Raw genomic sequence first — 13,829 nt, forward strand, 5'->3', positions numbered from 1 at the left:
ACATTGATGAGGGCATGAGGTTAATGCTAGCCCCAAGGTCGGCTAGGGCATTACGAACGGGGGACTCCCCTATTGAGCAGGGAATCGTGAAGCTTCCGGGATTGATTTTCTTTTGGGGAAGTTTATTGAGTACGAGGGCAGAGCATTCTTCGCCTAAATTGACTAATTGCAAATTTTCATTTTTCTTTTTATGAGTGAGGAAGTCCCTCATGAACTTAGAGTATTTGGGCATTTGGGTTAGGACCTCAATAAAAGGAATATTGACATGCAATTGCTTTAATAGACTTTCGAACTTCGCGAATTGCTTATTGGTCTTCTGACGAATTAACCTACCGGGGTACGGAACTAGAGGAGCTTTGGTAGGCTCTGGTGACGGAGGGGAGTTCTTTTCCTGCAGAGGTGTGGGTGCCGTTTCTTCCGTTGGCGGCGGCGCTTCTGCAGGCCCTACGGTGTGGTTTCGTAGCGTGATGAGGTGAACTTGCGCTTTTGGGTTTGTTTCGGTATTGCTAGGTAATGCGCCTTGCGGTCTCTCGGCAAAATTTTGAGCTATTTGATTTAATTATTTTTCTATGTTTTGAATACTAGCTTGTTGATTTCTAAAATTTGATTCTAATTGTAGAAATCTTTCCGAGTTTTTCTTTTCAGTGTCGGAGATGAGGCGAGATACAATATCTTCAAGCCTTTCTCGTCCACTTTGTTGTTGAGTGAAATTTTGTGACTCATTTCTTGGTTGTTGAAAGTTTGTTCGTTGGGTTTGTTGGTTACTACTATTGCCGGGTTCTCTCCAACCAAGGTTTGGGTGGTTTCGCCATCCTTGGTTGTAAGTTCCCGTTGGAGGACCCGACGGCCTAGGTCTATTATCAATGTAGTTTACCAATTCTTGTTGATCGTCCGTTTCTTTCATACAACTCCAATTTTCATGTGACCCACCACACCCTTCACAAGCCATAACCGAGACTGTTTTTGTCATTTCCAATTTTTTTTATTTTTGAAGAAAGGGCCTCGATTTGGGCTTGTAAAGAAGTGCTTTCACCGACCTTATGGGCGCCCGGGGCAATAGATTTATTGCCTCGGGGGGTGTGCCATTGAAAATTGGTTTGAGCAATTTCCTCAATTTGGTTATATATTTCATGCGGGCGTCGATTACCTAAAAGTCCCTCGGAGCTAGAATCAAGTGTCTGCCTTGTATGTGGCAACAATCCATTATAGAAAGTGGATACTTATTGCCATATCGCAAGGCCGTGATGTGGACACTTGCGTAATAACTCCTTGAACCTTTCCCAAGTTTCATATAAGGATTCCCCGTCCTCTTGTGAATATGTATTAATTTCAGTCATTAATTTAGCCGTTTTAGCGGGAGGGAAATACTTATATAGAAATTTTTGGGCTAGTTCATCCCAGGTGTTTACTGATCCAGCTGGGAGGGCGTTGAGCCAAGCTTTTGCTCGGTCTTTTAGTGAGAAAGGAAACATTCGGAGGCGGATGGCGTCATTTGATGCTCCGTTGATCCGAAAGGTATCACATATTTCTAAGAAATTAGTAATATGTAGATGAGGATCCTCGTCCGCAAGCCCATGGAAGGTTGCGGAGTTTTGGAGCATTTGTATCAAATGCGGCCGAAGTTCGAAGTTATTAGCTTCAACATTCGGAGCATTGATAGCGGCGCCTAAGTTACCTACGGTGGGTCGTAGATAATCCATGAGGGTACGTTGGTCCGCCATTGGAGGTGAATCACCCGAAACCTTCTCTTGGTTTTTAGCTTTTAATCTTTTTCTGAGAAAGCGTTCGGGTTCTTCTAGAGGTTCTTTTATGTCCTTATTAGAACTGGAGCTCATACACTATGTAAGATTGGCGTCGGGTTCCAAGTCCTGTAATAAAAACAGAAAAAAAAATGCTGGTCAGAAAGTTCACCACGGCCCCGTGTTCAGCGAACACGGCCCGTGGTCGGAGTTACAGTGATTGTTTTCCAGATCCCAGTTACTGGAAGTTGGACACGGCCTCGTGTTGCACCGACACGGCCCCGTGGTCAGCCTTCTGTAACTTGGAAAACTAAAAACTGCCAGTAACGATGCTGGGCACGGCCCGTGTCCGACCAGGCACGGCTCGTGCTGAGCTCTGCAGAAGCTGAAAAACTAAGAAAATCCTAAAAAGATTAAAAAGAAAAATAAAAATATGATTAGGCCGTTGATTCCTAACTTTCTTAAAATCCTTGTGTCCCCGGCAACGGCGCCAAAAACTTGATGTGTGTCGGTGTGTATATAATTTAGATATATAATTAAGCCCTTTTTACACCTTTAGCCAAGTTTTAAATTTATAAAACACGATATTTACTAACACTAAACACACATATGGACAAGTGCACCCATCGTGGACGTAGTATAGTGTTGGTAAGATACCGAGGTCGTCCAAGGACACAAGAGCTTTTAATACCGGTTTATCCTCAACGTCTAATCAAATCAAAAAGTTAGAAAAATGTTTTTTTTTTAAATTAAGAAAGTAAAAACTAACTAAATGCTGAAAAATAAAAATAAAATAAAAACAGATAGACAAGATGAATCACTTGGATCCGACTCGTGTATTAGTATAACCTTTGATTATTTTCGCACTTTTGCACTTGTTTAAGAGATTATCTTAGTTATTGTAGTAGGCCCCTCTTTTGAAGGCGACGTTACCCTCAACCCAGTAGTTTGAGTCAGCAAGGATACAATCCTAAAGGGTTGGATTATTGAAAGATAATGAATTAAGTTATTAATGCAAATTGTGGTAGGCCCCGCTTTTGGCGGTGACGTTACCCTCGGCTAAGTAGTCTGAGTCAGCAGGGATACAGTCCTAAATAGCCGGGTTATAGTATTAATAGTAGTTAACTTATGAGGGGGTCAAAGAGTTTGGATCCCCGCCATCCAATACCTATGGGCATTGAAGGAGATCCTACTAAATTTGACCCAGGTCCCTTGCAGGACCTCTAAACGCTGAACAAGGGCAAGACCCTTACCAAACCGTTCCCTTAACCCCCGACCAGGTAGCCAACATACCTCCATATAGACCGTGGAGATATGAATGGTGAAAATCTTTTATTTTATATAGACAGTAAAATAATGCCAAGACACCACGGACAAACGATAAGGAAAGATCACCTTCAACATAAGCAACTAGTTATTAAAGTCATTAATACAAAACCAAATAAAAAGTGCAAAAGATTAAAAATAAAAAGTATTATACTAAACACTTGTCTTCACCAAGTGATGTAAGAGACTTAGGCAAACATGGCCTTGATTGTCAAGAACTCTTACTATCAATCTTGGATCCCGAGACGACTCACACACTCTACGATGGACAATGGATGATGGTGGTGGATGATGGTGTTATGGTGGTGGTGGGTGGTGGATGAAGTGTGAGAGAGGTGGTGTGCCAAGGGATGAGTTGGAATGAAACCAAGCACTCCTATTTATAGGCAGAACAGAAGGCTGGGCACGGCCCCGTGTCCGCTGGACACGCCCCCGTGCCCGTCTGACACTCTCTCTCTTCATTAATTGTAATTCGCAATTACAATTAATGCGCCTGCTGTACTTTCGCCACGCCCCCGTGCTCACTGGACACGGCCCCGTGGTGGGCAATAGAAGCTTCTACAGGTTTGTCTTTTCTGTTGCTTCTTGGGCACGGCCCCGTGCTGGCTGAGCACGGGGCGTGTTCAGGCTTCTGTTTTCTCTTCTTTGCTTGGGAGGATGCCGTTGAGGGTTCGGGCAGTCTACTTTTATTCCTTTTCTTGTATTTATGTTAGAATTAGCTGTCTTTTTGCTTCTTTTGTGAATTTGAGCTCATTTCATCCTGAAAATACAAAAGGAAGACAAAAACACTCTTTTTCCAACATTAGTACTTAAAAAGGGTTAGTTTTATGCCTTATTTGATGTAATTTATATGTTGCATTTTACACACATCAATATCATTCGTAATGTTTTGGAGCGAACTCAGGTCATGCTGTAGGTGTCGAACTGCTGTCAAAATTTACTCAGAAAGCATTAATAGAAAGGAAATTGAAAGGATAAAGCTGTTGTGACTTTGATTACTTTGATTCCGCCTCTGTATTCAAAGATGAACTGCCTTTACTGACTATTTAGGGTCGCACACGGTACAACAAATCTGATGATCTGATTAAAGGTGTAATCGTTGTTCATGCTTAGAGAATTGTTAGGGTAAATAATTGTTGAATAATTTCTGATTTGATCTGATTTGAAACTGCCAAACATGTTAGCAATTGTTACGGGATTTAATGAGCTGTAAATAAGGAAGTTTGTTACACATTAGTCTCGACAGAGGTTGCGAGTGGAGAACTCATAGTCTCGACTCGAGACTACATCGCACCAGCACTCAAAATAGCAAGACTCGAGACCATGGTTGCGGGTCTTGTTGCGACTCGAGACCTGACTCGAGACCGCCTGGTCTCGAGTAATGGACACATGAGCCAAGACCCCTTAGTTGCGACTCGAGAACTCCAAGACTCCAACCTGAGACCACACTGTCTCGACTCGAAATCCCTAGTCTCGACTCGAGACCACATAATCACACTTTCGATTTGGACTTTCACTGCTATAGGCTTGTATGATTGGGCTGCATGTTTGGACTCTGTCTGTTTACGTAAATGTAATTGTTGAACGTTGTATGTGGACTACTAACTGCCATGATTATACGTGTATGCCATGATCAATACTTGTATGCAACTTGTTAGTATACGTGTAGAAAACCATACGTGCACTACTTGAACCTAGACCTGACTTGTATGGTAACCATGTTAGGATGTGCTTGACCCTAGCAGCTCGATTTGACCTTTCGCTTATCTGCCGAGCTAACCTAAGGTGAGTTCACACTTTCTACAAAGCATGGTAATTCCCGGTGGGTTGGGAATGGGTTAAGGAATACAGATTCCTCGTCCTTCTTGGGTAGGACAGTACGGGTTAAGGAATGTAATTCCTCGTCCTCTTGGACAGTTTAAAGTTCAGTAGACCAAAACCCTATCACGAAGTCCCTCCTTTTATATCGACTTAATCGTCGGGCCAATGGCGAGCGGGTCATTAGTTAGATAGCGCTATTTAGGTCTGACAAGCCTCACACCATGCCGCAGAGGACGGGCGTGAACTAATGGATCTGGGCACGTCAATGATTATAGACATTGACGCAAAGGGCACATAAACATGACTAACGTTAGTGGTCGATATGGTAACGAGTCTAGTAGTGTAAACATGGGGTAGCCCCCATGGCAGGAATGCCAGAGTAAATGGGATAAAACAAATCACGTTTTCAACTATGGGGTAACCTCCACGGCAAGGATGCCAGCTAAAGGAAACTATGTTTTTGGAATAACATAAACAAACACCCAACTGTGAACTCGCTCAACTTTGTTGTTGACTCATGACTGCATGCTTTGCAGGTCATTAGGTACTTAGCTGGAGCTTGCATGGGAAAGAGTCGTTGTGGGACATGGAGTGTTGAGTTCCATGTTAAACATTTGAACTTCTTAAAACTTATGTTTTGGTTTTACAACTTATGCTTCCGCTGATAACTTTAACTTGGTTAATTTGTTTCGACACCAATTATATTGCGGTTGGTTTTATATATTACTTTAAATACGTTGTTCAATATGATTGGTGGCTTGATCCTGGTCATGTCCCACCTCCATGCGGTGATACTCCGCTTGTGGATTTTGGGGGTGTGACAGTATTCGATAATAAAAAAAAGGGTACATTAACAAATTTCAATACTAAACCTATTTATATTAAATACAAAAACAAACGTGCATAAAGAATATTCTAATAAACCTCCTTTTATTCAGCAAACAACTTCAGTCACTTGTTCTCCAAGCCCACATTTTTTTCCTTCCAACAAACTTGGTAAACACAAGACCATTTCTCCATCAAACCATTGCTAAATAAAGGCCCATTTAAACGAACTGATTAATCCAACAATCACCCCCTTAATTGGTTTGTTCACACCACTCGTTCACAACAACCGAATCACCTTCTTGAACCATTTCGACTTTTACCAGACACCCGACCTCCACCTCGGTCACGTCCAATGCCGTCCTCAACTCGACCTATCCCAGACACCCCGGCCTTCACCCAGGCCACGTCTAAAGTCGTCTCTGACTAGCCCGAATTAAAACCGCCACACTTGTAACATCTCACATGGCATCCTGTTGGAACTGTTCATTCACATCTTGACTCATCACGGATCAACGACCTCTCCCCGGCCACATTAAAAGTCACCCGATTTGAACTCCAACACCATAATGTTACACCTTTGTTTTTTTTCTTTACCTTTTTCCGATCACCCTTGTTCAAGAGGCCACTCCACCGACAAAGAAAACAAAGTCACCCGCTTATACCGTTTTCTTTCAACTGCTAAACGAAGCGAATCCAAAGCCACCTGCTTTAACGGATCCTTTCTGCCCGCTTTTCACGCAACAGCCGGTCTCCTTTTATCACGAACAATCTGATCAAGGTACCCGTTCTCAGCATCTAGTGTTATCACCGGTTGTATACCAACTGCGCAAACACGCAACTAACAACCGAACAACCTAGTATCTTCTTCCTTTGATCATCGCTAGGGCTGTAAACGAACCGAACGAACACGAACAAAGGAAGAAGATACTAGGTTGTTCACGAACGGTTCATGAACACTTACGGAACGAAGTTTTATGTTCGTGTTCGTTCATTAAGGAAATGAGCGTGTTCGCGAACGGTTCACGAACACAAACGAACAAAAATAAAATTGGCGAACGCGACGAAGGATAAAGATAGATGGCCCAGAGAGTAACACTCAAACTTGAATCCCTTATTGTGGAATGGAGGTCGATCGTATTCGCTGATGTAAATAATGAGAAATGAAGGGGAAATGATGCATAAACAAGATGAAAGTGGGTTTCCTAGTTTATTGTTAGGGTAATAAAAATAATATAAAAAGTACAAATAAAATATAAGAAAGTACAAAGATCTTCAATTAAAACAAAAAACATACGAACATAAACGAACGCAAATCAACGAATGTTCACGAACACCTTATCGAACGTTCACGAACACAATCGAACGAACATGACCTCTGTTCATGTTCGTTCATTTAACTAATCGAACGAAATTTCATGTTCATGTTCGTTCGTTTATTAAACGAACGAACATAAACGAACTTCCCACCGAAGGGTTCACGAACTGTTCGTTGAACGTTCGTTTTCGTTTACAGCCCTAATCATCGCTAACAACCACGAACATGAATGTTCATCACGGTCACCCCCGTCATCTCAACCGGTACTCTCCGCACGACAACGACTGACACGAACCACCTCTCGGTCTCTGTCTTCTGCTGTTTAACGATCCCGAACCCTTCTTTTATGCCTGCCCTCCACCAACCGACACACCCGCCGCCGGCGGAGGCTTCCTCCGATCTTCTCGAGCCCTAGGCTCTGATACCAAATGTTGGTTCGGGTCCCACACACTACACCCTCAAACTCGCGTAAGTATGTGATATGTATCTGTAGTGAGAAGAAATATAAAAGAAGAAGAAAAAATGATAGCTGTTATTGTATTCGATAATCAAAAAAAGGGGTATATATTAATAAATCTCAATATTAATCCTATTTATATTAAATACAAAAACACACGTGCAGAAAGAATATTCTAATAAACCTCGTTTTATTCAGCAAACAACTTCAGTCACTTGTTCTCCAAGCCCACTTTTTTTCCTTCCGTCAAACTTGGTAAACACAAGACCATTTCTCCGTCAAACCATTGCTAAATAAAGACCCATTTAAACGAACCGATTAATCCAACACATTTTTCTTCACTGCAATAAACAACATAAAATTCAAACAAATTGATATTTAAACGAACCGATTAATCCAGCACATTTTTCTTCACTGCAATAAACAACATAAAATTCAAACAAATTGATATGAAAATCTTCGATTTGCTAAAAGAACTTGGATAACCAAGACTAACCTTCTGTCCAACGTTGCTCCAGCTAGCACTCTCAGTTGCAGCAAAAATTGTGGTATTATACAACTATACACTTCAGACATTCATGCTCATTGGCTAGATTACAGGCACCGTGTAATTTACAATACATGCTTATATTGCGGCCATATGTATTGAAGAGGGAAAAAGGAAATAACAATTAATTTGATTTTGTAGTTTTAACTTTTCATGTTCAGCTTCCTTTTGTGCCTTCTTTTCTACTTCTATTTGCTGGAGGTTTTCTTCATGGGCATGATTAAACATTCTCACAAATGCAAGCAACGTCGAAATAACTGAACATCACATCATTACATTATATTTCGCTTTATAGAGAATTTGGAGCATTATTAGAATCGAAGTCATCAAGATTTTAGTCTTTTGATGATTACCTTGTTCATATGGGCATTTAGCAGGATCTTCTCCAAAGTAAAGAATTAAAGCGTCCACACTTCTACCCTAGGAGAACATTGCAATTTTACAACAAAGCTGGACATTTTCTGGCAGAGGTGTCAATTTGAATCCATTTACTTATGAATTGGTGGATTTGAGTTGTCAAGTGAAAGTAGTCCAAAGTTCATTTTTTACATAAATGAGTCACAAGGGCTGAAATTTGAGTAGAAAAGTTTTTGTTTAATGCATAGAATCTTCTAAATCATCTCTTATAAGATTTGGTTAGATTATTATTATATCTTAATTAACCACAAATATTACACCTAAAGACCACCTAACCTTACACTTGCAAGGATTTGACCTGCACCACTTTTGTTGGGGCCAACCACCATACCACTAGGTCATCGGTTAGATTAGACTATTATTCTTGTAAAATTGTTTTGTAACCATAAGTAACCCATTAAATGTTTGACTTCAAAAAATTGGACAAAACTTTTTTTTTGGGTACCTTCTTCGACCGGTACTAAAACGCCAGTCACCCAGCCCGCTCATCATGCCACCTCTACATATATACAAGAAATTGTGAGACATACCACCCCAGAATACTGCGAAGCGAGGCACTTGACGCTAGCTTCCGCTGAACGTAGAAATTTCTTCAGAGACTGAACACAGAAAACCAAAATACATTTAACTACATTTCAGTAAAAAAATTAAGTGAAAAAAGTAAGTATTTTTCAAATTTAATCAAGCTTCTTACCCAACAAGTTCCTCCTAAATAAGGTATAATGTGTACCAGTTGCTAGAACAAATAAATTATGTGGGTACCTTCAGAAACCGTTCAGACACATGCCCATCTTTTTTACACAGTTTCTTTTCATGGATTACTTTCTCAAGTCCTTTGGTAATATTTTGCATTTCTTCTGCCAACAATTTAAGCTGTATCTGGAACAAAAAAAATGAAGTACAAAAAAATAAAAATAAAAATAAACTGAAATAACCTTTGTTCTAAAATGCATTCCACCGAGATTACCTTTGATGCAGGTTCCAAACTGCTAAGTTCCTTGGAAAAATCTAGGAGTTCCGGTAGTTTGTCTGCAAGCACCTATGGTATCCACCAAAGATACCATGAACAAAAATGTAAAGATTTTTCTGCTTCCATAACATAAATAAATCTATTGAAGAACAAGAAACTGTACCTTACAAAGATAATGCATCAGTGTCATTTTATTGTTTCTCGCTCGTGTTTCGTTAAGTTTGAGGATGCTATCCAATCTGAACCCAACAGCAGAACCTAAAACCAAAACCAAGTTTTAGAGATATTTTATATATTTTCACAAATGTGCAAATAGTATTAATGGAGAAGAGTCCAACATACAAATAAAAAAGGTCAAATAACAACTCACCTCTTGCAGTTCCCTGATTCAAAGCATTGCCAAGTGAGAGAATCGTTTGCATGACTCTTCTCAACTTTACAGAACTCCTGACCTGATATAAGCACCATCAACATATATCATAGATGAAAAGTAAAGTTTCATATAACTAAACTGTCACTGATAAAATAACTTCAAGATTAAAGTAAAATATTTAACTTGCCTGTTCTACCGACAAATACACATAGTTTAGGCTCGTACTAAGATCTGAAACCTAAATTCAAAAAAAAAAAACACTAAATTAAAAACCAGTACTTAATACAAGCATAAACATGCATGAATACTATCTTCTGACCTGTGTACTAAACTGTAACTTATAAGAGAAAACCCTGAGTTTAGCTTCTGAACGCGGAACTTTCATCAGCTCCATAAAGAACTATTAACAGAAATCAGAAATAAATCCATATGATTGAGTTTGGTTGGTAAATGATATAAGGGCAAAATGGTGATTGCATACCAGTTCACATTTGCCCAAAAGCTCCTTATCTCCTTTAAATCCCTACGCATAATAGAAGGGCTAGTTAAATTACACATAAAAGCCATGGATGTAACATGAACTAGTTAATTAATTAGTTTAACTAACATTACACCTTAATTTGTTCCATCTCCTCCTTGGTTGGACAGAACTTAATAAGGTTATCCACTCTTTCAAGATCCATCTCTGCTTCATCTAAAGCAAGGACAGCATCCTGTTAAATTTCATAATTAAAGCTAGCATTTTATTAGAAAACATAGATTAAAGTTTAAATATACACATATATAGCCAAGAGATTGAATGGACATATATTCACGGTAACATGTTGAAAGGAAATCTTTATCTTAGATACAAGTATATTTATACATGAAAAGGCTTTACAGCAAGTCATGCTTTAAACTAATAGTGTCACAACCTTAAAAACCGTTCTATATAACTGGTGATGCAAATCCTAAGAAATCTTCCTACATCTTATCACAGTATTATATATGTTTTCAGTAATTGATGCTACCTACTTCTTCCAATGCAACTTGTAATATTCTTCTTCATGAATATTGTGAATATCACCCTAAATCAACCATCAAATCCACATTCGATTCATAAGCTTATCGTGTTCAACCTGCCATATTTGGACCATATTAACAAGAATAAAAATTTGGGCCGTAGTGCTCCTCTGGGTTCTACATTCTGGCATTGGTGACTTTTCAGTAATACGGGTGGTCGAACAAACACGCATGGCTTCTCAGTAGTTACATTATCCAGTTTCTTATGCTCAACAATATCACACCAATTGACAACAACCTACCAGACCTTATTTTGACTAATTAATTAGATCACACCCTTCTGGATCTGGATCTGGATCTGGATCTGGATTTGCACTAGTTGTCATCAATGACACACAATCCTCATTGTTTTGGAAAAATAAGTGGGTTGGATCACACCACACATCGCGTGCTCCAATTTCCGACTTTGCTGTCTCCTCAAGAATACAGTTATGCAATATCTCCGCTATAATCAACATCAAGCTCACCAACTGATTTAGCGTTAATTATTGCTCAGAATGGCTCTTAAAAAACAGCCCTCTTTTGCAAATTTCCACATGGAAACCAATGCTAGCTTTCATATGGCATATAACCCATGTATTCTTCTTTCTCTAACATCAATTCCTAAATCAAAACTTGTCATGGTTAGAGACAGTGTTGTACTTCAGCCACTCACATAAATCATTCTTTCTTTTTCTTACACAAATTTACTTCAAGAAAGCATCAATGTTTCTAACTAAATGGTCAAAAACTTGATTTCTGTATGCCAATTTACCATTAATAATTTTTTTTTCAATAGAGTTTAATCATATTGGTTTTCTAAGAATGAACTTAAAACACGTACACTACTTCACCGTTGTAGAAACTTTGGTGATCTGTAGTTTATTCTTCCATCTTTCGCTCGATCTTCATTTGTCACCCTTGCATGCTATTTCACCACCCACATGACATAACTTTAACCTTTTAAAAGTAAAACATTAAACTTGTGTCATGCTTGTTAGTACTAAAAGTAAAACATTAACATCATGATGTTTGGAGCTGGGTTGTCATTGGAAGCAGTCTCTCTATCTCCCCGGGATAGAGGTAAGGTTTGCCTACATCCTTCCCTCCCCTGACCCTACTAATAACTTGGCTATGGGAGGGATTGCACTGGGTATAATTGATTGATCATGATGTTTGGAGATCTCTTTTTATGAGAATGAATGATTTTCTTCAATAAGTCTGGTTTTATTATGCGGTTTCTCAATTCTTGTGGTTATTTCCTTTATGCGTGAAATTAGATTTCTCCGCTACATTGAAATGTTTGTGTCTCTTTGTCGTAATTAGTTTAAAACCAATACATAAGCTTTTCAATACGAGTGCTACGCATTAGTTAATCAATGTAGATAACAGTGTATCTCGACATAAGTTTTGAAACTTCACTTTGGCTATATTGTATAAAGAGAATTGAGTGCAACACTAACCGAAAACATTCAACATACTTTGGCTCTCCGGTATTTTGTTAGTTAGACGCCTACTTCATTAACTTATGAGAGAAATTTTGAACATAAAGGAACTACATCAACTTATAAATTTCATGTATTCTTGTATGTCCTACTTGTCTAATGACATTTATTACATTTGCAGTTCTGTTATATCCTTGATGAATTCTACATATCTTTGATGAATTCTACATACCAAAAACATGAAATAGAAGCACTAGAAAGGTTTGCATTTGGTAAGTATAAAGTATAAACGAACGATAGAAATCCTATTACATATTGATCATTCATAATATTGTAGCTATTGAGCCTTAGGATTGAGCTTACCATCAATTCATTCAATGGCGTCTTCACCTTTGAAAGCATGATCTCACAGTTGTATGCACGCCTGTGTTCAATCTGTTAGAAGTGTGAAATATCAATAACTAACAGATCGATACAAAGGTATTTGAACTGGTCAGTCCATTTTTAATCTTTTACATAGAATACAAATCTTATATCTTTGATGAAATTACAGGTATATGAGTGTATCTGATTGAACTACTTTTATTAATTACCAGGGATATTTTTTCTGGTTTATTAGCTGCCTTATCTGCATTTGGATTGGATGCTGATAAGATATTCTCAAGTCCCGATATATCAAACTCCGGTGCTCTAACCAATCCACATCAACCATAAGAAATATGAGAACATCAACAGAAGATATCAAGAATAAAAAAAAAAGATAAAAGAATCACCTTGAAGTTTCACCATGTTTTTGTGATTCAGCCCACATGCTTCCTTGTGCTGGTTTATTGATCTTTGACCAATGTAAAGGCTTCAGTTTTTTTGTCGGTTGAGATTTCACCGCACTTGTCCTTGATAGAGCGCATCCATAGATACATGGTCTTTTACAGCCATAGATACATTCCGAGAATGAACATATGATGCGAAAATCAACAAATGAAAGGCATAGATACACCACAGAAACATTCATAACGAATAATGTGAAAATCAGGAAGGTCATATGTATGATTAAACATTTTCTGCGGAACATACACAATCAACCAAGAACAATTGGGTATTGCATAAACCGTATGGACTCTTTTCTTATTTTTCAATTTATAAAATCATACGTACAAAAGGGAAAAAAAAACCTAATATAAATAATACTTCATACGTACGAAGGGAAAAAAACCTAACATAAATAATACTAACCTGATTTGCGTATATCTAGAGGTGTGAATTTCTGCCACGACACGAACCTAACATGTTATTTGTAGGTTTGGGTTTAATCTAAACAGGTTCGGGTCAGTTTCAGGTTGAACCCGCGATCCTATTTAGCTAAACCGGTCAGGTTCAGGTGAACCAAGTCAGGTTGACGGGTTGACCCGTTTAACCCATTTATATCATATTATATTTTTTACAATATGTTTTATGTTATAAATTAAATCGGATGTGTCTCTTATACCATAATTATAAAAAAAGAAATTGACATAAGATTTTGTAATTTAAATATAATTGTATTACATACA

General features: G+C 38.5%; 1 protein-coding gene and 1 non-coding gene across 6 annotated transcripts; one reads left to right on the forward strand and one right to left on the reverse strand.

Annotated features, from left to right (window-relative positions):
* Positions 1-1,236: 1,236 nt before the first annotated feature.
* LOC118492659 lies at positions 1,237-1,343 on the forward strand. The gene has a single exon (XR_004894662.1). It is a non-coding gene; the product is annotated as a small nucleolar RNA R71 (small nucleolar RNA).
* Positions 1,344-7,182: 5,839 nt separating this feature from the next.
* LOC110940938 (formin-like protein 13) lies at positions 7,183-13,414 on the reverse strand. Of its 5 annotated transcripts, none has more exons than XM_022182506.2 (16): positions 13,053-13,414; positions 12,873-12,969; positions 12,643-12,714; positions 10,408-10,506; positions 10,275-10,316; positions 10,113-10,193; positions 9,981-10,031; positions 9,791-9,872; positions 9,584-9,678; positions 9,418-9,489; positions 9,213-9,329; positions 8,981-9,049; positions 8,387-8,448; positions 7,983-8,290; positions 7,671-7,827; positions 7,183-7,516 (listed from the first exon to the last, which is right to left on the reverse strand). In XM_022182506.2, exons 1-13 carry the CDS (start codon positions 13,349-13,351, stop codon positions 8,404-8,406), a joined length of 1,221 nt encoding a protein of 406 aa, XP_022038198.1. In that variant the 5' UTR covers positions 13,352-13,414; the 3' UTR covers positions 7,183-7,516; positions 7,671-7,827; positions 7,983-8,290; positions 8,387-8,403. The 5 variants fall into 5 exon arrangements, with proteins under 5 accessions (XP_022038198.1, XP_022038195.1, XP_035846084.1 ...); XM_022182503.2 differs by having other exon boundaries at positions 8,387-8,453; XM_035990191.1 differs by having other exon boundaries at positions 8,387-9,049; positions 9,145-9,329.
* Positions 13,415-13,829: the final 415 nt, after the last annotated feature.

The sequence above is a fragment of the Helianthus annuus genome, chromosome 5 (genome assembly GCF_002127325.2).
Source record: "Helianthus annuus cultivar XRQ/B chromosome 5, HanXRQr2.0-SUNRISE, whole genome shotgun sequence".
Taxonomy (NCBI): Eukaryota; Viridiplantae; Streptophyta; class Magnoliopsida; order Asterales; family Asteraceae; genus Helianthus; species Helianthus annuus.

Coding starts and splice junctions, on each gene's coding strand:
- LOC110940938 (XM_022182503.2), bottom strand. CDS start 13,351: ATGTTCCGCAGAAAATGTTTAATCATACATATGACCTTCCTGATTTTC. Junction 9,679..9,790: donor GAATCAGGGAACTGCAAGAG/GTGAGTTGTTAT, acceptor TTTTGGTTTTAG/GTTCTGCTGTTGGGTTCAGA. Junction 8,454..8,980: donor CTTCGCAGTATTCTGGGGTG/GTATGTCTCACA, acceptor ATGTTCTCCTAG/GGTAGAAGTGTGGACGCTTT.